The sequence below is a fragment of the Fonsecaea pedrosoi genome (assembly GCF_000835455.1).
Source record: "Fonsecaea pedrosoi CBS 271.37 unplaced genomic scaffold supercont1.7, whole genome shotgun sequence".
Classification (NCBI taxonomy): domain Eukaryota; kingdom Fungi; phylum Ascomycota; class Eurotiomycetes; order Chaetothyriales; family Herpotrichiellaceae; genus Fonsecaea; species Fonsecaea pedrosoi.
Genome location: NW_013550609.1, coordinates 460867 through 483893, shown reverse-complemented (window position 1 = coordinate 483893; position 23027 = coordinate 460867). Strand labels below are relative to the sequence as shown.

The following is a 23027-nucleotide window of genomic DNA, read 5'->3' as shown; positions in this document are numbered from 1 at the left end:
CTACTTTCTCGAGGCGACCCTCGTTCATCAACCCGTCCGCCACACTAAAATCTTGAGGTACCTCGATATTTTAGAAAGACGATGGTAAGCACCCATGAATTTTTTCCAGGGAGACACCCCGAAAGAAACAACTGACACCGCCGTCACAGGGGAAACGAAAGAAGTCGTCCAGCAAGCCGCAAGGGCCCAAGAAAGTCAGTTCAATCTTCATTTCTTCATCTCCACGATCAATCCCGAGCGAAACTCACACCCTGCATTGCCCGTGCTGTTTCTCTCATGCTAACGTCACCTCGTTTCCGTCTCTGTAGCGCGAACCCCTCGCCTCGACCTTCACCTGCCTCTTCTGCAACCACGAAAAAGCCATCCAAGTCAAACTCGACAAGAAGGCCGGCGTGGGCAACCTGCACTGCAAGGTCTGCGGGCAGAGGTTCCAAACCGGCATCAATTACCTCAGCGCCGCCGTCGATGTGTACTCGGACTGGATCGACGCATGCGAGGACGTGGCAAAGGATGCGGCATCGAGGGAAGCCGAAGACGATGCGAAATTCAGCAGCTATGCAGCATCCGGCAAGGCCGGTGCCGGCATCGGTGCTGCTGAGGGAGGGGCCGATGAAGACGAGGACGTTGACTACGGAGACGATTGATCTCTCATAACGAGCGCGAAGGGGGGAGCGAGTCTTGCTCTTTTCCCTGCAGGACATGGCATGGAACGGATGGCACGGCGTTATTGTGGAGTTGAAAAATTATTCTTGATACCAACAAAGAGGATGGGAATATCGTCGGGGGCAAAACGCGAGGTATCAGAGGTGGGGATGACACGAAGCAATCTTCCTGGAAGTTGGAAGAGGGTGGTTATGTCAAGACACAAAAAGGTTCGAGGGCACGCCATGAAGCATCTAAGAAGAGGTCTCTATCGTCCCCGTGCCATGAAATTGGCCAGAGTGTAAGATGGACATATTTGGAGATATTGCATATCTGATACAATGGCTTTCTCCCGGCCAGGAATACATGGGTCCAAGTCACTTATTGTCCTCCCGTACGGAGATTCGAGACGCAAATTGCGCGAGGAATTCGCACCTGCGCGAGTGCATGCGTCGGCAATTTAGTGAAGCGCTGGGGCAATTTCGACAACGCCACATCCATAGTTCGCGGAGACCCCGACTAGAAACTTGACAGCAATCCTCCACGAACGGGTTGTGTCTGAAACCCCCATCAATGCCAGCAGCTCATCCTCGACGACATGACGGCAAACGGTACTTTGTCAAGAGCGCTCTTGCGGACCATTGACATGGTGGCATCTTTCGCAACCTTCAGAGATACCGCAGGGTCGGTTTGCCGTGGAAAAACAACCAGGTATAAGAATGTGTGAGAAGTGCACGGGAGCCCTACCTCGCAGACATGGAAACGCAAAGCAACCTCTTCTGCAACAACAATCTCGGAAAAGAAATCCATCGGCCATGTACTGTGATATCACTCAGGCCTGGCCCTCCAGAAAAGGGTGTTCGGGTAGACTGCAAGGCGGCCAATGTAGGGGACGATCAATTCAGGCTTGCGAGGGGAGAAACAAGTCCGTCGACACAGAAATTGAGTGCCTCCTGGATGGCTGAGAGCCAATAGTCATGGCACAGTTGCCATCGTCATTGTCACCGCTGCCCTAACCTTCGCGACCTCCTGTCTTTGTCACCACGATGCCGGTGAGCCCATTGGGTGCCCATCATTCGTTACTGAAACTCCTTCGATACGCTCAAGGGAAGTGATGGACGGTGTTGATCTTGACGACAAATGGTAGTCATTTCAGACATATGAACACGGGACCAGTAGGAGTGTCCCTACTCCTTACCGTCGACTGGCAGCATGAGTGTGGCGCTGGCAGCAAACAATCCGCCATCCTGCCGAGCGGACCTTCTCCCAAACATTTGGGCTCCTAGACCCTGCGAGATTGATTGCCCTCAATCGGAAGGATCTGATTCGAAAGAGACATTTGTTGCGACAATGGAACGAAGATTGATTCCAAGTCTTGGACAGGCAGATAGAGCATTGGGCTGGATGGCACAAAGTGTCGAGGCTGACCGAAAATCCTTCCACGGACGGATCGCGGGGCTAGGGGAGAGACGAGAGCTTAGCCCACATCTCGTATAACAGAGCTGACCAGACATCATGTATCCCTGATCGTAGCATGCCAGAGCCCAGGGGGCATCAGAGGTGAGACCGGTGAGCTTGATCTGACAATAATGCAAGACATTCCTGCCTTTGGCTGTTCCAAGATGTGGATGGAGCAATGTCGGATCGCCTCCTTACCGCAGGCACATCGAACCTCTGAGGTATTGGGCCACAAAAGCCTTCGCAATGATCTTCATGCAACTGTGATGTGCATGGTAAGGGGGCAATGTCTTTCCGTAGATTTTCCCGGCAGTAGTCGACCCAATCACAGCCAGTCGACAGTGGCCATCTTCGTGAATCCGAAACGAGAGGGGTCTCTCTAACCCCAAGGTTCCCCCTCCGCCTTGGGAGAGCTCGTCTTTGCCCTTTCCAGAACGGGCTGCTGTTCCTCGCCCGGTTTGCGTTCTTGTTCTCCGCCTAAGCGAGAGGGAGTTGGTGCTGCTAAGCCGGGCTCGACCCTCTGGCGACGGTGATGGATCGGCATAGACTTTCTCAGACGCAGTGCGTCCTGCACAGGCGATCGATGCAAGATCGCAAGCTTGCAGTAAACAGGGGATGCAGTGCAATGCCGATGCAACAGCGGAAACAGGAAGGGAAGGCTGAATATCGCAGACGCATCAACCTGTCCATCTCTTGCATGGAGGGCCCCTCTAAGGACGAGCATGTCCGGCAACACAGGCCGGCCCACACATCAAGGTTCTCCCTAGGGCCCAGCCTCCTCTCAAGCCTAATGCTTCCCGAAGCGGCTCTCAACAAAGAAGAGACCTTTTCTCTCGTGATATGGACTCCACTAGGGGACAGAAGCCAGAGAACCCTTTGGCTGGACAAGAACTTAGGGATAAGGCACCCCGTTCAGAGAACTTCTAGGATACGTGCTCAACGGAGTAACCATTGCTGATCGAGCGATCCTCGCGACGCTGACCCGGGCCTTGCACGGCAGTGATTGGACTGCCTCAACCGAAGCTGGTCCAAGCCGGTGTGAGAGTGGGCTGCCGGGACTTGCTTCTGCAAATCATGGGTTGACAACACATCAGACTTGTTGGGTCGAGGGCGGCAAGCCGGCCAGCGATTTGTACGAAGAATTGTGAACTCGTCGACCATGCCAATCGCTTTGAAACGGACTTCCCCTTCCCATGTTGCTACTTGTATTTCCTTTCTGTCTTTAGCCATCCGAAGGAAAAGAGGTGGGGAGTTAGTCGAAAGACCTTTTCGATGTGTCTTCCTGTACTCGGTATTTGGTGGATCGTACAAGAGCCGTGTCCTTATTGGGCTTTGGGACCCATGCGATAATCATGGCCGGGGGGGTGGTCATACCCTACCACCATACCTGCACCATTCCCACCGAGAGGCTGAAAAGACTCAAGGGTCGCATGTGCCACAATTCCTTGAGACCTTGGCCCTAAGCAACCCCCCTGCCTCTGTCCCTTGCGCAAAATGGTCCTGTCATCGGGTGAAGGCCGGCCGCCGATGTGGACCATCAGGACATTTCGGCAGATCTACTACTGTAGAAGCCTGTCCTGGCATGCAGTTCAAGCTTTCTGAAAGGGAAGGCATATTTGACAGGAGGTGGTGCATTGTCCATGCATTGTGGCCTTAGGAAGGCCGTGATCTTGCATTTGCATGCCTCTGGTTGGCATCTTGGATCCAGATAGATTCAACCTGCAATGTGACCTTAATTCATAGCGGATACACATGCAGAGCGGGGACATCCCGTCTGCATCCCCGCATGCAAGCAAGCTGTCCCTCTGAAGATCCCCTTGCCAACAATAGACGAGAAGGCTCAGTAACCATCAGCCACTGAGGCGAGTATATTTACCCAGGCCACAAAGATGCCTCTCTTGCTTCAGGTGCTTTCGCTCTGTTGCTACTCGCTGAGTTTGCACTTCACACGTGTTGTGACGACGTTGGACTGAGCAAACTTTCCACAACGCTCAGCCTGTTGGGGGCTTGTCTAAATGCTCCGTCGAAGGAGGTTGGTAACTTCGGTCCTGAACCTCTTTCCAGAAAAAAATACTCGGTAATGAGCGAGAGACCCGCCGCCGCACAAGCCCTGGATACCACTTGTCATCAAGATAGCCAGTTAGTATCATTCCTACCGGTGCATCCGGGGCCACTCTTTTGCTTGGGCCGAGGATGAGTAACATCCGGCTTGGAAGGATCGAGCGTGGACAAAGGCTCGGAGATGAGGTTCACCAAACGGCTGGTCTCTCCTCTGTTTGTGAGTAGATTGGTGAGGCTGGAAGAGTCCAGTATTGATGCCGTTACTCGGTACTTCGTTGGAAATCGCGGAGTGCTACTCCGTGCGAGGAAACGAGCAACGCCTGTCTAGGTCGACCCATCAGGCAGGCAGTCAGGTTGGGCCATGACGCGCAGCAAATGGAGCGAGCTAAACCTGAAACTCGTGGTGACCTGGGGCCCTAAAAGTTGTACTGACCAGCCACAAGCTGACAGATGATGCCATCAGCCCCCAGGAACAGGGTGCAGGGTTTAAGTCGACTCACGGGTTCTTTTTGAAAGCCAGGGTCAGACAACAATGCGTTGTACAATCCGTCCGAGACCTGGTTAGTCTTAGAAGTTGCTTCTGTAATATCTCTTTTTGCTTCTGTGTGGACGTCAAGCCATGGCTGCTTTCAGACCAAAGCCAGTTGTAGCGACGTAATGAGAGGTGCATTATTTGTGGGTAGCAGATACTCGAAGGCGCTCGGGCACTTGATGCCGCCGCTGATTATCGCTGTACCTCACGTTAGCGCTTGAAAGACCCAGCAGATACGCCCAATCTGGCGTTCGTCAGGTTGGTCGTGGTCATTTAACCGAGGGCCAGGATGGGGGTCGCGGCACGATACCGTAAAGACATGGGCACGCTGGGCAAAGGATCGATGGCCGTTCAGGGAATGGGAAAGACGGGAGTCGGGCTAGAAAGTTTGCGACGCGAGAGCTATCGCGGCTGAAGCAAGATGGCTTGTGCACATCTGGCGAGCATCCGCAAGTCAGAGGCAAGGAGCAGGGGTATAGGACTTCACGACTAGGGCAGGTAGGGGGAGCGGAAGGCCTTGCCCATCCATCATCATCATCACCTTATCATCGTCCCCTCACTCCAGGGTGGGCACCATGGCCTCTCCGTTCCGGACTAAACGCGACTCCGCAAGGAAAAAAAAAAGCAAATGGAGGGACATGCTGCTGTTGGTTGGTGCCACCTGGAAATCGTCCGACACTGTGGCACAAGCCTTTTCGTCGAGACCGGCCAAATTAAAATCCAGACCTGCGAATTTGAATGAGCATCCAATGAGTAACGCCGAGACGAGAATTCTAAGCGAAACAGAAACAGGCCCGTAACGTGAAAGGAGGAGCAGACGTCGCACTGAGATTCTTCGAGGCCGAACCTTGAGGGGGGGCAAAGAAAGTGCGTGATGACTTTTTTGATAGACGGCATGTGCCTGGAAAGGAAACGAAGAGCGCTTTTCTCCCCCAACATCCACCTTCGGGCGGTACGTGGGCCCCGGCGTCGGACTGGAGGAGGTGGCCAGGCGATTTTTGCACGACGCTGGTTGGGGAACTTGGGGGCTGTCCGTGATAAGGCCACGATTCTCCCGAGCCTGAGTTGATAGGCATGGTCGGTATGGGGGGCAGGAAGTGTGCTAGGTGCCAGGTGGTAAGGATGGATTCGCAGTTGTGGTTCTAGTCCAGGACTTTAGGGTCAATTGTGCTCCTTGTGGCTTGCGTAGAAATCCAATTGACCGTCTCTGGGTGGGCCTCATGCTGACTGGACGCGACACCTTTTTCCAAGGGCTGGGAGGAGAAGTTTGAACTTTTGCCCTTTGAGGTTGACAACTGCCCGTTTTTCCAACATACAGGAAGGTATGTACTCCATCCTGTGCTGGCTCCAAAAGTGCTCGACTGTCCACGATGATTGCTTCTGCTGTGGGAATCAAAGCATCCACCCGTCGACCAGCAAGGCGCATAGCTGGCACCTAGAAACGCTTGGAGGGCTTCAACCTTGGGCGCTTAAGAGCTTCCCAAGAAGGCCTCACTAGCCCTTGGTATCATCATCAGAATTTAGCAGTTCCGAAAAGGAAACCTGTGTACAAGTGTGCTCCGCAGTCAGAGGGATTGCTAACCTCCTACCCCGTAGCACTACTTCCAGGCTCCGAGGACTAACCACAACCCGACGGTACGAGTTTGTTTACTGGTAGGTAGGCAGGTATACTTCGTACTTGCACAAAGACGAGTATACCCACATGGATTTCGGTTGTTGGCCGTATTGTGTACGTACTGTACTGTGTAAAACTGGAGCCCTTGAACCCGTCTTCGGTTCCCGTCTCTTTTTGAAGTACCCGCTGGTCACGGAGGCTCCGTCAAAGGAATTGGTAGAACGGAGGGAGGCAGGAAATTCACGGGTTCGTCAAAGGTCAATGGTAATTGTAAGTTTTGTCCCAAGCCCTCTGAGGCGATAGGCAAGGGTGCAACGTTATTTGGTCAAAAAAAGGGTGGTCGTTGCAGGAGGAGAGTAACTTCCGTAACGAAGGGAAGAAAGGCAAGCCAGCCGTTTTCCGGCTGCGATTGGCAGCCTGCGTCCGCCCGCCGTGGGTCTTTGTTTGACCTTTCGTGGAGCATTCAGAAGTCGCAAGTTTCGGCACGCTTGGGATCGCTGGGAGCATGGTCTGTGTGCATGTCTGTGTGCGAGTGAGGGCGAAAGACAGTGTGGGTGGAGGAGTGGACCAGGGATCACCGACCACCTGCGACTGGGCAGAAGGGCAAAAGGCCCATGGTTGGGGAGTGGAACCCCTTCTCGCTGTCTCGCTGGGCGGGCATGCTTGGGGCCTGCACTGGCTTGTTGATGGTGCTGGGGCTTTAGAGTCAGTGGGTCATCAGGGAAGGACGCCCCTAGGCAGGTTAAGGAACAATCTGTTGCCAATCATGCACCGCCCACGCTGGGTTGTGGCCAGTTAGCGGGCACAGGTAGCGGGCAAGCCCTCGTTGAAGGAGGGGGTGGGATCAAAGAGCAAGCGGCTTCGGCTTTCGTTCTTTGCCTCTTTGCTGGGCTTCTGGCTTCTGGGCTTCTGGCCACTACCCTTTGACTTGAACTTGACACCACCCTCCCTCCGACCTCCCCCCCAGTCCCTCCACCCTGCTCTCGACCTCTGGACCTCTGGCCCTCTGCCTATTTTGCTCTAATGCACCACCTGCGCACACCTTCTTGTCCTCCCGCTCGGCTACTGCACACCGTCTGCGTCTCTGCATCCTACCTGCTTCCCAAACCTCGTTGTCTCTTTTCTCCAGATCTCCATTGAACCATCTTTCCTGCAAACCCCCCAATCCAGGTGTATGTTGTTCGCCCGTCCATAATCATGGCCTAATTGCGCGTCACGATTGTCCTTTTCAAGTTTCATGTTTGAGAAGCGTTCTCCAGTTGTTCGGTATGTGCTCAGAAGAGGACGGGAAAAAAGTCTACTCAGCGAAACTGCCCGTGCCCAGTAGTCCGCACAAAACAGTCTGACCGAGCTGCTGCTTTTTTCCCGCTGATCTTGCTGCATGCTCCATGTGCCTGCATGCTGCACAACCTCTATCATGAAATACATGCTAACGTCTTGACCACCTGCGCAGTTTGCGATCCTATTGACGACGCTCTTTCATCGCCTTCTTCCCGTGCTGGAACCCTCGGCGGGAAAATAGCAATCGACTGCCAGTGTCGACACACTTGGGCAGACACCTGGAACGCCTTGGATTCCTCGGTCAGAGAATCCAATCGTGATTGCCCTTTGGCAACATCGTCTGCAATTTGGTCTTCTTTGTTGAAGAAGAAATTGTCGACGCGGGCTACCGACACACGAATAGTCAATGAGGCTTGACTGTGAGCTTGGGAAACTCTTCACCCAGCTAGTCCTTCCCTTCCGGAATCATTCCACCGATCTCGTACGGGGAACATCTTGGAACCCCAAGTTCCTCTCCCACACAGTCCGCATATAAAGCTTTGACTCTCGTGGATTAAACCTGACACGGGCCAATATTCCGCAAAGTGTGTCAAGAGGCGGGACAAATTTGTGGACTTGGGTTGTTCAGGCTGAGTCTTAAGTCGAAAGACCCCGTCTCTCTAGTGATTGATCTAAGAGGCGCAAAGAACCAAGCTTCGACGCCATCCAAAAAATCCAACTGTCTCAGGGTGATATTGTCCTTTGCTTGTGATTAGCCTTGGGCGGACGTAACTCATCGAGCAAATATTGGTGCTTTGCCAAATATCGATTCAACATGAATCAAACACAGTCGTACCTGGATATGCATCCCGGTTCGCACATATCGTCCGGACCTTCATACTCCCATGCGGGTTCTACAGCGCCATTGAGTCATTACCAGCAGTATCAACAGCCTCCGATACCCGCATCGTCACATTACGGCCCTCCTCCGACCTATGGGACCTATGGCTATACAAACGGTGTTGCTTCTCCACAGTCTGCCACTGGTCCAGTAGCGCAACAGATCACCTCACTTCCTGGTAGGTCTCCCATATTTGTGAGAAGACAATTCTGGACTCCTTCTGACGATGTAAAAGCTATCATGCCTGGTGCCTCCAACTCTCAACACTCGTACGTGGCTCAACCGTCCGGTTTGCCCGCTCCGAACCCAGGCTTCCCCCAACAGCAGCAACCGTTTGATACTACTGGTCAAATTGCTCCCCCGGGCATGAAACCAAGAGTAACAGCAACACTGTGGGAAGATGAAGGTAGTCTGTGTTTTCAAGTTGAGGCCAAGGGAGTTTGTGTTGCTCGCCGTGAAGGTAAACGCCCGAATCCAGCCTTGTTCATCTGTACCCATAAATGCTGACTTTCTGTGCAGATAATCATTTCATTAATGGGACAAAGCTTCTCAATGTTGCTGGAATGACCCGGGGACGCCGGGATGGCATCTTGAAATCTGAAAAGACTCGCCACGTGGTCAAGATCGGACCCATGCACCTGAAAGGAGTCTGGTACATTTTGCCGTACAATCCCGTTGTGGAAGCATTTGTTAATCTGGAGCAGGATCCCTTTCGAACGTGCCCTTGATTTTGCCAACAAGGAAAAGATTACAGACCTCCTGTACCCACTTTTTGTGCACAACATCGGCGGCCTGCTTTACAATCCTGAGAACGCGTCTCGGACGAATGCAGTTGTGCAAGCAACAGAGCGCCGGCGCATGGACAGCGTTGATTCCACTCGTCCGCCCCAACCTCAGGCACCGTCACTTCAACATCACAATAGCATGCCCGGTCCAGGCCAAGCTCCACCTACGCCGCACTCAATTGCCCCGCATCCGAATGCACCACGTCCGGGTATCGACCGTGCACATACATTTCCGACTCCCCCAACAAGCGCTTCGAGTGTGATGGGGATGAGTAGTCAAGGAAATTCGTACGACTGGGGAACCCAGGGCATGACGAACGGCGCGCCGGGATCACAGCCACTATCCATTGACACTGGCATGAACGCCAGATCCATGCCTACCACGCCAGCGACGACTCCACCTGGGACCGCTGGACCAGGGATGCAATCCTATCAAGGACAGTCGGGGTATGAGAGTTCAAAACATTATTATAGTACGACGCCCAGTTCTCAAACGGGTTATGCGCATCATCCAGACGGGAGCCGGTATGGCCAACCCATGCAGACGGTACCATACGGGAAGACTGATATGGGTCCACCGATTGCACCAGGAAGCGCTAGTACTGGAGCAGATGGGCATGACCCCAAGCCTGATGCATATTCCGCACAGCCTCACTCATCCCAACATGAAAGTGATCATCCAGACAGCGGTTACATGAGCGCAAATCCCTCTGCTTACGGCACAGGTCGGCAATACACGTACAGTGCTACCGGTGAGCATCCACACATGTCTCCTGAGCAATTGTCAGGCTCTCCAACGCATCAAGCTAGTTCCGGCCACGCTACACCAAGGACCATGCCTACAGGTCAACCCCAGTGGACAGGAGAGTACAACACACCACCCCGACCGCCCCCTTCCAGCAATGTATATAACGTCATGGGTGGCAGGGATCGCACTCCACAGGGTGGGCCAACGGACAGCTATGGGAATCCCACGTATGGAGCTCCTGCCCATCCCTCTGCTGTGACTTCGGTGAAACGCGGGCGCGAAGACGATGATCAAGACCGTCCTAGCAGCCGAGAGTATGATGGTTATGACCCGAAACGGCGCAAGACGGCACGTCAAGACACGTACAGCATGCCCCTCAACACACCTCCCCACATGCAAGCTATCAAGACGGGAGGACAGCGGTAAAAGTCTCAATTTTCTCGTCGAGATGACTCTTATCTGTTTTAGAGACGCGTGACGAGTGGAAAAAAAACAGGCTTGCACCTTGCGATGGGGCTCTACTTCCGAGGTAACGCCACATCACGATATATTTCCCCCAAAAGCGATTACGAGATTTACGACGGCCCGTGAGCCAAAAAGATTAAAGACTAACGAATGGAACAAGCGCGCACGGTTTGATTCCTCGACTTTTAACGACCTTTACGAAACGATTTCCTTCGAGCGCTCTCACATGGCGAAAATCACGATTTATACTTGCAATTTTTCGGCCGTTTGGGGTAGGGCTGAATTTCACGGGTTTAGATGTTCTGCTTCCTTGTTGTGTATGAGGGAACGATATACGCGTGGATGGATTATGATTCGGGATGGATGAACAGCTATGATTCTGAAAGGCGCCTGATGAGATGTTTTCTTGGCTGCGGGAACGAGAGCAAGACTACATGTGGCTGCTGGACCTTGCCAACGACATGTACAACTGAGAAAGTCCCATTACCTGGTAATTTTCATGTGTCAAGGATTAGGACTGCCCTTTGGGTGTGCAGTTGTAGACGTCAGGCGCTGCAGGAACAATGGCTCCTGTCTGTCCAATCGTGGGACGTCCACTCATGACATGTCGAGTACAATAAAAGCTCTATTTATAATTATGCGACGTTTCTTGGGTTCCGGACTATAGTACTGGGTACAAAATCTGTCCTGCCACTGTATTAGGTATACTTGATAGTATCAAGAGCCAGCCAGCCTTGCCAAGCACCCAAGTTATCAATGGCCCAAGCCTGGCGACAAGTACCCCTCGTTGGCTTAATGTGGACTAGCGCGAATAGTGCCAAGCTTGGCGCACCATGAATTTGTGACAGTCGATTGACCTTGACTCTTTCAAGAGATCGAGGTTTTATCTGCACACCACGACAACGACCGTTCTCTAGTCATCGTCTCAAGATGTAAGTCCAACTTTTTTCTATGCGTTAGCTCAACTGCCGACATTCTTGGGCTTTCAAATCCAGACCTGTTCTGCTGGCTGGTGGAAACTGCATGACAAGGTTGATGAAAGATTTGACGCTGATACATGGCTTCTTTTTTTCCAGGACGAACCTCCGCACCCAGAAGCGCCTCGCGGCGTCCGTCGTCGGCTGCGGCAAACGCAAGATCTGGCTCGATCCCAACGAAGTCAACGAAATCTCCAATGCCAACTCGCGACAGACGATCCGGAAGCTGGTCAGCGATGGACTCATCATCCGCAAGCCGGTGGCCATGCATTCGAGATCTCGTGCCAGGGAGTTGAATGCGGCTAGAAGAATTGGCAGACACCGAGGGTTCGGTAAGAGAAAGGGTACCAAGGATGCTCGGATGCCCAGGTATGATGAAACGATTCCATAATGGGTCGCGACGGAACGCTGTCCTACCGAGAGAACTTCACACTAATGGGATATCGCTTTAACAGCCAGGTTCTATGGATGAGACGCTTGCGTGTTCTTCGACGTCTGCTCGTCAAGTACCGTGCTGCCGGCAAGATCGATAAGCACCTCTACCACGAACTCTACCAGTTGAGCAAGGGTAACACCTTCAAGCACAAGCGTGCTTTGGTCGAACATGTATGTCTACCCGCCCTACTCACTCTCATCCTAGGCATGGAAATTAATAACTATGTTACAGATCCACAAGGCCAAGGCCGAGAAACAACGTGAGAGAATCCTCAAGGAAGAAATGGACGCCAAACGTGCCAAGACCAAGGCTGCTCGTGAACGGAGACAGGAACGTATCCAGACCAAGAGAAACGCCCTTGCTGGCGAGGCTGAGGAGGAGGAGGCCAAGCAGGAATAGGAGGTTGCAAAAGTGCGGTGAAGAAGGACGTGAGCCGATTGTGACGAGCAGCACATTGAGCATATCGCATGAGACTGGTCTAGAGGACAATCTCAACCACGTGCTCTCGCACAACGATGGTATGCACACCTGGACGGGTATGTTGGGCCAAAATGACGGGGACAAGGACATCCTATGGACCTCGCATAGAAATCATGGCTTCGTATGTGGGATAGTGGTTTCAGCAGCCGTCAATGATAAAGCAACGAGGGATTCGGATCAACCAGGTGACTTTGGCTCGTGGCTGTTTCGGGTTTCGTCCACGACTACTGCGATATGCCATGCTCTTGTTCCCTTCTAGAGACGAGGAGTGCACCTCGATAATCTCCTCTAACCATAGTGATGGCCCTCTATTGGTGCATGCAACTCCAGTGAAGACAGGTCAGGCGGGTCGTTCGCCTCACGCTCCCACAGGCCCTGAATCAATGCCCATCCTGGGACTAAAAGAAGCATCGGGGGCATCACCATCCCAACCTGCGTGCCTGCATAGTGCATCCATCCACCGACCTGCAACGCTATGCAGGTCCCCTGTCACCAAAAGCCGCCATAACCTCTACATCCGCTACTGCAACGCCAGTTGCGACGACCCCCCCGGAGCACAGATTTCTTCCCCCTCCTCCCCCAAGGACTTGTACATGGGATTGCCACACTAGATCGATGGGCTTGATGTCGACATCGCACTGGTGCAAAGGCAGTCCAGTGGTCGCCAACACTTTGACTTGAAGACCTGAGCTTCCTTGCCTCAGCTCGAGCCTCGTCGTCGTCATTGGGGAATGCCTGCCACTTGACGATCATCTCCTCTAGTCATTCTAATCAAGTTGCACTACCAAGTCTGCGGACAGTAATTCAGTATTCAGCGCAACTCCACGGCATCTCCCAACCCTGAGTCTAACAGTCAAAATCCTGGTGCTCAAGTCTCGAAACAGAGACGTGAAGCCGACGATCGAGCACGGCGCACCATCAACCTGCTGCGCTTTGATGTAAGACTCTCGATACGGTACTCCCATAATCATGTTTGGAGTAAGTTGGGCAGCTGTCGGTAAGTTCAAATACGAACCATATCCACCTGAATTACGCCACGATGGAGCGAGGCACGCCTTTGGCATCCAAATGCCGGGGCCATGAAGTCCGAGATGTGTCAGAAACAGCTTCGTATACCGCACAAATCTGTACTGGCTTGACCTCAACTTGGGGGATGTCTGTTGCCCAGAATCTGCTGGTGATCAAGCCTCGGACTGAAGTTCGCCTTCGAGAGTCGGTGTTATACCGCCTTTTGATCGGGTTTTCCGATACCCCTCGTTCTCTGGTATTCTCAACCGAGACCCCTTTTCAGAGCGGCTGATCTCCTTCATCGTCTTTTGTATATCTGAGCTTATCTGAGCTAAAGATGGATTGACCACGTGCTGACCTGTGACAGGCGCTGGAGGTGATGGTCTTCTTGAAAGAGAACGAAATCCGCCGCCGAAGCCTATCCCGCTGGAATTTCCCAGTTATGTCCCTCCGCGCTGTAACAGTCCATTGAGTCGCCAACACATCAAGAACATCTGTAGAGAGCTCGCCGCGATTCGCAAACTGCCCGACATCCACGACTCCCATCTCGCGCATCTCAACATTGACCTGGTCCAAGATGTTCCACTTCCAGAGATGGTGCCCGATAAGCAATTCGAATCACGTCCACTCCTGTATGACAGCGATCTAACTGCTATGCTTGCGGAACTTGAGTTCGACAATGAAGATGCATACCGAGAGATTCTCCGACTCCCGCCTCTTGAAGGCAGGAAGAAACCCCGCCTGGCATACTCAAGAAACTTTTTCGCCAGTTTGGAGGACATGAGTCGATACTGGGACTACAGCAAAGATAACTACTACGAGGTCGAAACCAATGTCGCGGAAGAGCCGACCAAGGACACCGAGCACAAGACTAACAATGTCGGACAGAGTTCCAATAACACACCTGATATTGAGATGCAGGATTCTGTCGAGAATTCACAGCGTTCCGGGCAAGAGCTTGAGCAAACGGCAGATCCAAGTCATTCATCCGACATTCAGGCAACTACCTCCACCATTGAGATACCTAGCCGCCCAAAGATGAAGCAGGTGTACAAAGGAGTGCGGCTCGGTAATGGCGAGCAGATGAGCCCTGGTACCCGAGTCTCTGCAGTGAGGAACCTTTTGAAGATGGCCGTACATAAGTTCAACTGCCGAGATTACGACGTGAGCCCGAGAGAAAAGTTGAGAATCCACAACATTAATATCCCTTCTGTGTGCTATAATTTTTGCGTTGCAAAACTACCGGCTGATATGAAGCTTTTGAGGGCCAGGATGGTGGAAGGGCCGTTAATGGCGGTTCACTGCAGACATGAGGTAAGATTCAAGTCGAGGGACGGGCTTCTAAATCCGACGAGTGATTTTGTGGGCGAAAAGTTTGATCTGTTCCGCGAAATTGGCGGTATGTTGATGCTCGCAAAGCAACGAGCACGAGAAGGACAGACGCTGTCCAAAGAACCGAGCGAGCATCAGTGGTGGGCAATCAAGAGCCGTTGGGGCGGCGGCGAGACGAGATGGGGACAGCTTGCCAGCGAAGTGTTTGAGGACGAAGATCCAAGCTGGAGTCCAGACGAAAGACGACTACAACTGGGAAAGCGGGAACAAGAGGAAGAGGAACGAAGAAAAGCGGAGGCAGCGGCTGCCGCCGACTTGAAAAATCTCCAGTCTGAAAATGCGGTGTCTGGGCCCTCGTCACCGAGCGAGAGACCGAAAAAGAAGAAGAGAAGTGGTGAAGCCAGCGGCTCGCCGAAAGACAAAGTCGAGTTTAAAGATGGGAGACGACTTATGTATGTCCCGCCCCTACGGCGGAAGTGGTACCAAGAGTGGACGAAAGTCCGTCCAAATGGGCCCCATTGGGACGAGAAGTTGATCTATCGGAAAATTGGCAAACCAAGTCAGGATGAAGGACCGAGTGGCTGGGACGACATCTTCATGATATCGGCTGCGAACCATCACGCGTGCATTTTGAGAATGAGTGTGCACGAGGACTACCTGGACTGGCTGGAGTTCGGCAAGGAGAGAAGATCACGACCCGACTCGCAGGAAACTGCAGGCAACGTAAAGGCCGATCAGCGCAAAGAACATGTCCTATACGTCAGCAGAAGCCCGTGGCTGGATCTGTTCGAGGTTGAGCAGAGAAAGGAATTGCTTACCGCTATATGGAGAATCCTGAGCTGGATCAATCGACACGAGGTGCCACGAGAAGAGGTTGAGAAGATGGAAGCGCTCAAAATGTCACAGCAAACTCCTGCGGAAGAACAAGATGGAGACCACCAGATGGAGAATTGATTGCAGAGATCATTGGAAGAGGTATACAGAAGAGTAGCGATGATCGGATCAGAACGTACGGCACTGCTTAGCGATAGCCAGTAGCTGATATAGCCGGTAGAGACTCAAAGTCGATCGTACCAGGCAGGACATATGGGTTTCAATTGTGGGAAAAAGGTCGACTCCCCCCTCCTGTTCAGCCTCGTCATCGCTTATCCTCGCTGATCTAGAGAATGTTGACCAATGAAAGTCTCTAGACTCTGGGCAAGGCTGAAGCTAACCCGAATACGAGAAAACCTCACGTCATACCCGGACATGCCAAAAATTTGTCCCGCCGCCTGCGTCGAGGAGTCATTGGATTTACTGTATCTCGTACTCTGTAACCCTGCCATTTGTTGCCTGTCCTTGTGTCCTCTCTGGTGTAACCGGCATTTATTCTCTCCTTTCGGGCAGTTGGATCTGCGAACACCCTCCACTATGCCTGCCTCACAAATCTCAGAAGGTATTCGCATCCAGCAAAATGGCGAGTCGCAAGGCAGTCTCCGTCGCGAGGTTTCGCGCAGTCTCTCCATGTCCACCTCTCCCAATGATACCTTTCACCACCGCAAAGTCTCCTTCGGAGTCGATAATATCAGTGGGGGCTCTCCTAGCCTGAGGAGAACAATCACGGGCCCTCAACCCAAGCATCTAAAACCCTTCCGCGAGCAGGACGTCAAAATTCTATTGTTGGAGAATGTCAACCAGACGGGCAGGGATATACTGCAGGGCCAGGGATACCAGGTGGAGTGCTTGAAATCTAGCTTGCCTGAGGATCAGTTGATTGAGAAGATCAAGTAAGAAACAGATCCCAGAGCGGAGTCGAGTGGCTTCTTTCGATCGCTGGAACTGCATACACTGACCCGGTTTTCCTATCCAGGGATGTACATGTCATCGGCATCCGCTCCAAGACGAAGCTCACTTCCCGCGTGCTAGCAGCAGCAAAGAATCTCATCGTGATCGGCTGCTTCTGCATCGGCACTAACCAAGTCGACCTGAAATATGCTGCGGCCCATGGCATCTGCGTCTTCAACTCTCCCTTTAGCAATTCGCGCTCAGTCGCCGAACTGGTCATCTGTGAAATCATCGCGTTGGCTCGCCAGCTGGGCGACCGCTCCAATGAACTGCACCGCGGGACGTGGAACAAGGTCTCTGCGAGATGCTGGGAAATTCGTGGCAAGACTCTGGGCATCATTGGTTACGGGCACATCGGATCGCAGTTGTCTGTCTTGGCCGAGGCGATGGGCATGGATGTGATCTACTACGACGTCGTCAACCTGATGGGCCTGGGTACCGCACGTCAAGTTCCTTCCCTGGAACATCTCCTCAAGGACGCCGACTTTGTGACGTGCCACGTCCCCGAGCTGCCGGAAACGATGAACATGATCGGGGCAAAGGAGCTGGAGACCATGAAGAAGGGCAGCTACCTCATCAACGCCTCCAGGGGTTCGGTCGTAGATATCCCCGCGCTGATTGATGCGATGCGCTCGGGTCACATCGCCGGTGCAGCATTGGACGTGTATCCGGCGGAACCCGCAGGGAACGGGGACTATTTCAACAACGAGCTGAATCCTTGGACAGCAGACCTGCAGTCCCTCAAGAACATCATCTTGACACCCCACATTGGCGGGTCGACCGAGGAGGCACAGTCGGCCATTGGCATCGAGGTCGCTGAAGCGCTAGTCCGCTACGTCAACGAGGGCGTCACCGTGGGCGCCGTCAACATGCCCGAAGTCGCCCTACGCTCGCTCACCATGGACGAGCCGGACCACGCTCGCGTCATCTTCATCCATCAAAACGTCCCCGGTGTCTTGAGGAGAGTCAACCACCTTCTCGGAGACCACAACGTCGACAAGCAGATGACCGACAGCAGAGGTGACGTTGCCTACCTCATGGCCGATATCAGCAACGTCAAGGAGGATCAGGTGGCCGAGCTGTATGCCGAGCTAGAGGGCGTCAAGGAGAAGATTCTCACGAGAATTCTCTACTAAATCAACCGACCCGTGCCTTTCTGAGAGCGGTGGATGACCCTGTGCCACATGCACTTACCTACTTACTTCCTAACCCAGTAAACCCAACAAATCGGAAAATACCACCACCCATCAGGCCTCGAATCAGGGCCTCATGCAAGACGGAGGGAAATCAGCCGAAGGAAAGAAAAGGAAAAAAAGATGATACGACCGGGTTTTGAGACACTCGAATTCTACAGGACGAAGATTGGGTCTCCGGGAACGACTAATAAGAAATACACAGGGGACGATTCGAAAAAAAACAAAAACAAAACAAAAGCAAAATGACTATAGAGGGACGGGCAAAAAAACATGGCAATGGACGAGCGCCTCGCGACACTGTGCGACACAGATACGGCTTTCAACAGCCAGCTATACCCAGGGCGTTCGGAAAGGGAGACACAAATTTTACTGACAACAACGGATTTCCGTGATCTGAGGATTCAACAATGCTACAGGCTATGTAAATATGAAAAGTAGGAGCTGGGACCGGAAGATGCGGCGCTTGTAATGTTTGGCGGTCTCTTTCACAAAAAATATCACCTCATGCATCACTCATCTCCAGCCTTGCGTAGCTCGAGCTTCTTCTGTGGTTGGATCTATTATTCGGAGTAATATCAGCCAAGGGATCCTTTGCGTTTGTTGAGGATCTTGTATCGGTGCTATGCTCCCAGTGTCCGCACTTCCACATGCGTGATATCATTGTCGTTTATAAGCCATTCTCGTGGTTCAGTGGAAAGAAAGCGGCCTGTCATCTACCACGAACTAACTCTTTCCTATAACCCGGGTGACAGGGCAAACCAGGCCATCATGGCGAAAATTGTATTTAACTTGATCTTCATCTGCTGGTTCGTCACAGTGTATAGAAACGGTCGCCGAAATCTCCCAGGCCGGGGACGATGTAGCTGCATGAGTTAGTTGCACAGCTTATGAACAACTCGTACGAACAACTCACTTTTGCTCATTGAGACCCTGGTCCACAAAAGCTGTGACCACTCTCACTTTGGGCACCTGTTTGGCAAAGTTCTCAATACCTTCTGGGCTTGCAATCAGATTCAAGAACAAAATGCGTTCTTCCGGGACACCTTTGCTCTTGAGCACCTCGACGGCCATGATGGCGCTGCCACCGGTTGCCAACATGGGATCCAGAAGCAGCACCCATCGGTTCTGAATGTCCGGGGGTAGCTTGTCGTAGAAAAGCTTCGGTTTGCTGGTTTCCTCGTTGCGTTGGATCAGGATTTTGCCTATCCTGACTGAACGGCAACATTCTCTTAAACCCTGCTCCATTGACTCTCCTGCTCGCATAATCGAAACGCCACAGATCTTCCCCTCGAATTTTACCCCAACATAGTCCTTGCCAACAGGGGATGTGACGGTATGTGTCACGACAGGAAGATGGTTGAGACCCTCCTCAACCAGAAGACGAATGATTCGATTGGAGTAGAAGATGAAATCCGCTCGCTGGGTGTTCTTGTCTCGAATCATGCTTGATTGAACAAGTCAGCCACTCTTGTCTCAATAACTCCAGATCTTTATGGTACCCACGTCAACAGAGCAATCAGCTGAGGAGTCTGGGGTAAAACATGGACATTTTCTTGCTCAACACTTTTCGAGACGGTGGCTGTAGGTTTTTCCTCTTCTGGACGATAAGAAGGGCCAACACCTATAGCGGGCGATTGCACCCCGTTGGCTCGCGGGACTGAAGCCATAAGCTACACGCAGTATATGTGGTAGACAGCTGCAAGGATAAGGATCGTGGGTGCTCGCGTGACCTTGGAGAAGGAAGATCGCAGGTTATCGCTCAAGCTTCAGATAGTGCTTGTCTACGTGGGCGGAGATTGAACGCAGGCTCGTTTCGAGGCTGGGATGTGGACAGAAAGTGAGGTGCTGTCAGAGAGCTTCAGATTTACCGGGCATGGATACAAAGACAGGCGGTCTGTAAGTCGGCGTCGTGCGATAGCATGCTGTGTTCATTCGTGGACATGGACGACCTGGTTTCATGGCTGGCGGCGAAAGGCACATGCTCTGGGGAAGTACCGAAGATATTTGGGTGATTAAGGAAAGTGGTGCCGAATCTTAACTACCAAGAGCTTCCAGGCGTGCTTCCCCTGCTTCTGGGCCTGTTGTGCCTCATGAGCCTCACTATTAAGCATCGGTTCCAGGCGCAGGTGAGTGCTCCCCCAGTGGCCGTTTGTTTATTCGTTGACATCACCCCCGCACCAAGATCACCATCCGGCGCTATCAATCTCCAAACCTACCAACTCATCGCAATGCATTTGACAACTTCTCGATCTTGAACTAACACAACTTCACAATAGGTGGGTGAGTTCACATGCGCTGACTTTGACATCAGAAAATGGCCATGTGTACTCTTCATCTTATCTGCGGCATTTGAGATGTATGAGACAAACAGTCTCGTACCTGTCGCGTCTATCCTACGGCACCAGGACTTCGAATGAATCCACGACTTCTGCACCCAGTCGCCAGTGGGCACTATGGATTTCCCTCCAGCACGTCGGAGAGGGAACCTGTACGGCAAAGGATCGAGAAAGGTCCGAATCCATGACCTTTTTGATGTTGCTGCGCGGACACCGATCGAAACAACAAAAAAAACGGCGACGGATCTTCAGGACCCAATGCTTCCTCGATCTGCCCAAGGATCTAGCACACCTCATAGTCAACTTCAAAATGAGCCAAGAGATGCAACATTATATAATTCTGGGAAGAAAGAGGAGAGCTCCTCGACTGGACACGCCCAAGCACCCCTCGCCGCACCCGAATCCTCAGCCTTGTTCGACCTTCATTCATCCGAGGATGAGCTAACAAGTCTCAAAACAAAGCGCGGCTTGAAGAAGAGAAAAATAGTATCTGAAAAACCGAACCAATCGAGGAATGATATGGAGATCGACAAAGAACCCGAGGTCCTCATCCCCAAGACAAAGGGAATGCGTGTCCCAAAAGAAAATATCAATGAGAAGTTACAACCTAAGTCTGTACACGGAAATTTTGCACCAGACCCTTCGAATGCAGCCAACGTCGCCCCTGTGTTCAAGCTTCCAGTGAAAGGGGCTGCCACCAGCAGGTCAGCTTACCGGGGGAAGCCAATTCCTTCAAAGGCGCCTCGCTCACACGGACCTCAGGTCTCCAACGTCGCGTCTCCGGAAGAGTCAGATTCATCTATCCGATCACAGCCGTCTGGTAGAAGCACTCCAAAGAGGAAAAGGCGTGATTCAGACGACAGCCTGGTCGCTTCGCCCACTCCAAGTGATCTGCACCTGACTGCCCTTCGTTTGACGCCTGATTCAGGTTCGCAAAAGTTCCACATTTCTTCCGAGGACGAGCAGATGGATGATGTCCCTCTCAAGCCGGCTAGAAGCAGCCGAACTAGGTTGATTGACCGACTGGACGCTCCGCGCGCCCGGAGCACCGAGATATCGCAAGAGCAACAGTCCAATCAACTCAATGGCGGCACCATACCACTTGGAAGGGTTTCAGAAGATCGCCAGGCAAAGGCTAGTCTTGATCCCGAAAAGAAGCCACCCAGTACAGCCATTGCTGCTTCCTCGGGACGTCCAAGAGCCACTTACGCTAAGCAAAGGTCATACTTGAGCGAGATGGCCGACAGCTTGGAGAGCTATTCAGCGTCAAATAGCCAGCCTTCTTCGCAGGAGATATATTCTCAGACATTGGCATTCACCAGTGTGACGTCGCAGATGGAGTTAGACAATGATGACAGTGATGAAGGCGACCCTTTCAGCCGGATCAAAAGCATCCACGAATTGAGACGTGGGGGAGCAATCAGAAAATTCGACTTGGAGCTGGACACTATCTTGGAAGATATTCAATCAGGTTCCAAGTCACGACGCATTCCAGGGCTTCTACAACTTGTTCCCAAGCTGGACGAAATCTCTTTCCTCCGTCATTTCCAAGACTCTGGTGGCCTTCAGCGTCTCCTAGACTGCGTAAACGGATCCCTGGACGAGGTCAGCGCGACATTGCTTGCTCTAGTTCTTCATTGCACAGTCATCGCGGAAAGCTCATCGCCAAAGGTCGTGCTTCAGATGTTGAATGCTCTTTACAAGCTACCTCCACGGCTGGTTTCGGAATCCAGGTCATTGACCAAACTTGCAAAAGACCGAAGTCAGAACATCTCCAGGATTCTTGTAAGAGATATTGCAGAATTTGAGGAGGAGAGGTCCAAAGGCTTAGGTCAACCCTACCTGGCTGTCAACAGAACCGTGCTTGGTTCTGTAGAATCTACTCTGCGAAATCTTATCCGGCTCCAGGAGCCATTTCCCAAACTACCGCGAGGACTTCTCGACGCTATTCTCTCCAACTTTGCGACGATGCAGGACATGGCCGAAGTGGGTGGTATGGTTAAGCAGGTAGAGACCATCCGACTCTTGCTGTCGATATTGGAGATTGCCTGTGCCAACCACGAGCTGACCGGGTCTATCGTGGTGACTCCCCGGATAGCGGGACTGGGCGAAAGTGTGGCCAGCGTCATGAAGGAAGCTCGCCACTCGGAACCGCAAATTGAGCACTCGTGCCTTCGGCTCATCGTTAGCCTCAGCAACAATGATGCAACAGCCTGTGAGGCCTTAGTTGAGGGACGACTTATCGGCACCGTGTTTCGGGTCATTGATGACCAGTTTCTGGAGCTGGCAAGGCGTGCGACGCAAGAACAGGAGGTTGACCATGCGCAACTTGAATCTGTGATTCTGGCTGTTGGTTGCCTTCTCAATCTTGCCGAATGCGCAGATGGAGCCAGAGAGCGTATGCTGAGGCCGATGGTGGGCGGGCAGAACATGGTAGAGCAGCTGGTGGACATATTTAACCGCCATGTCGACCAGACGTCCGAGGTATGAGCCCCTGACTGAAAGTCCAAAATGCGGGAAACTGACTACTACACAGGCCTTGACCATAGATCAGACTCGAATCTTAGTCGCCTTCGGCTATATTTCCGCATTACTCTGCACACTGTGCCTGAACCCAACTGCGTGCAAGCGGATCTCGCAATCTATCAAGGGAAAGGGGCTTTCAGCCTTGTTTGCAGCTGCAGATACGTTCCTCGACCATCTTCAGACGGTTGAGGCGGCACTTGGAGAAGAAGGCAGCTCTTCAACCGGGTTTACTGAACGATTCAGGGTGGTGCTTGAGACGGTGAAGCAGCAAGGCGATTGATGATTCCCGGGGTCCGAGGACGGGCTATGATGAAAGATATGACATACAGTTACAAGACACCACATACGACATTGGGTACCGGGAATGAATATTGGGATATGTCTGGAGTCGATCACCATGGGGTTTGCATAGCAGAAGTCGTTGATACCCCCTGAACTTTGGTTG

At 52.5% G+C, this 23027-nt stretch overlaps 7 protein-coding genes across 7 annotated transcripts; 6 read left to right on the top strand and 1 right to left on the bottom strand.

Moving 5' to 3' along the window:
• Nucleotides 1-81: 81 nt before the first annotated feature.
• Nucleotides 82-644, top strand: Z517_10244 (uncharacterized protein; the record flags this gene model as incomplete). The annotated part of the gene is made up of 3 exons (XM_013423857.1): nt 82-84; nt 150-194; nt 309-644. The coding sequence occupies 3 exons, from the start codon at nt 82-84 to the stop codon at nt 642-644; spliced, it is 384 nt and encodes a 127-aa protein (XP_013279311.1).
• Nucleotides 645-8403: 7759 nt separating this feature from the next.
• Z517_10243 (uncharacterized protein) lies at nt 8404-10428 on the top strand (the record flags this gene model as incomplete). Its single annotated transcript, XM_013423856.1, has 4 exons — nt 8404-8647; nt 8705-8929; nt 8989-9121; nt 9174-10428. 4 exons carry the CDS (start codon nt 8404-8406, stop codon nt 10426-10428), a joined length of 1857 nt encoding a protein of 618 aa, XP_013279310.1.
• Nucleotides 10429-11490: 1062 nt separating this feature from the next.
• Nucleotides 11491-12279, top strand: Z517_10242 (uncharacterized protein; the record flags this gene model as incomplete). The annotated part of the gene is made up of 3 exons (XM_013423855.1): nt 11491-11813; nt 11900-12050; nt 12112-12279. The coding sequence occupies 3 exons, from the start codon at nt 11491-11493 to the stop codon at nt 12277-12279; spliced, it is 642 nt and encodes a 213-aa protein (XP_013279309.1).
• A 1120-nt stretch (nt 12280-13399) lies between these two features.
• Z517_10241 (uncharacterized protein) lies at nt 13400-15654 on the top strand (the record flags this gene model as incomplete). Its single annotated transcript, XM_013423854.1, has 3 exons — nt 13400-13515; nt 13572-13678; nt 13736-15654. The coding sequence occupies 3 exons, from the start codon at nt 13400-13402 to the stop codon at nt 15652-15654; spliced, it is 2142 nt and encodes a 713-aa protein (XP_013279308.1).
• Nucleotides 15655-16110: 456 nt separating this feature from the next.
• On the top strand, nt 16111-17660 carry Z517_10240 (phosphoglycerate dehydrogenase; the record flags this gene model as incomplete). Its single annotated transcript, XM_013423853.1, has 2 exons — nt 16111-16466; nt 16550-17660. 2 exons carry the CDS (start codon nt 16111-16113, stop codon nt 17658-17660), a joined length of 1467 nt encoding a protein of 488 aa, XP_013279307.1.
• An 871-nt stretch (nt 17661-18531) lies between these two features.
• Nucleotides 18532-19387, bottom strand: Z517_10239 (uracil phosphoribosyltransferase; the record flags this gene model as incomplete). Its single annotated transcript, XM_013423852.1, has 3 exons — nt 18532-18583; nt 18634-19164; nt 19224-19387. The coding sequence occupies 3 exons, from the start codon at nt 19385-19387 to the stop codon at nt 18532-18534; spliced, it is 747 nt and encodes a 248-aa protein (XP_013279306.1).
• A 786-nt stretch (nt 19388-20173) lies between these two features.
• On the top strand, nt 20174-22862 carry Z517_10238 (uncharacterized protein; the record flags this gene model as incomplete). Its single annotated transcript, XM_013423851.1, has 2 exons — nt 20174-22540; nt 22593-22862. The coding sequence occupies 2 exons, from the start codon at nt 20174-20176 to the stop codon at nt 22860-22862; spliced, it is 2637 nt and encodes an 878-aa protein (XP_013279305.1).
• Nucleotides 22863-23027: the final 165 nt, after the last annotated feature.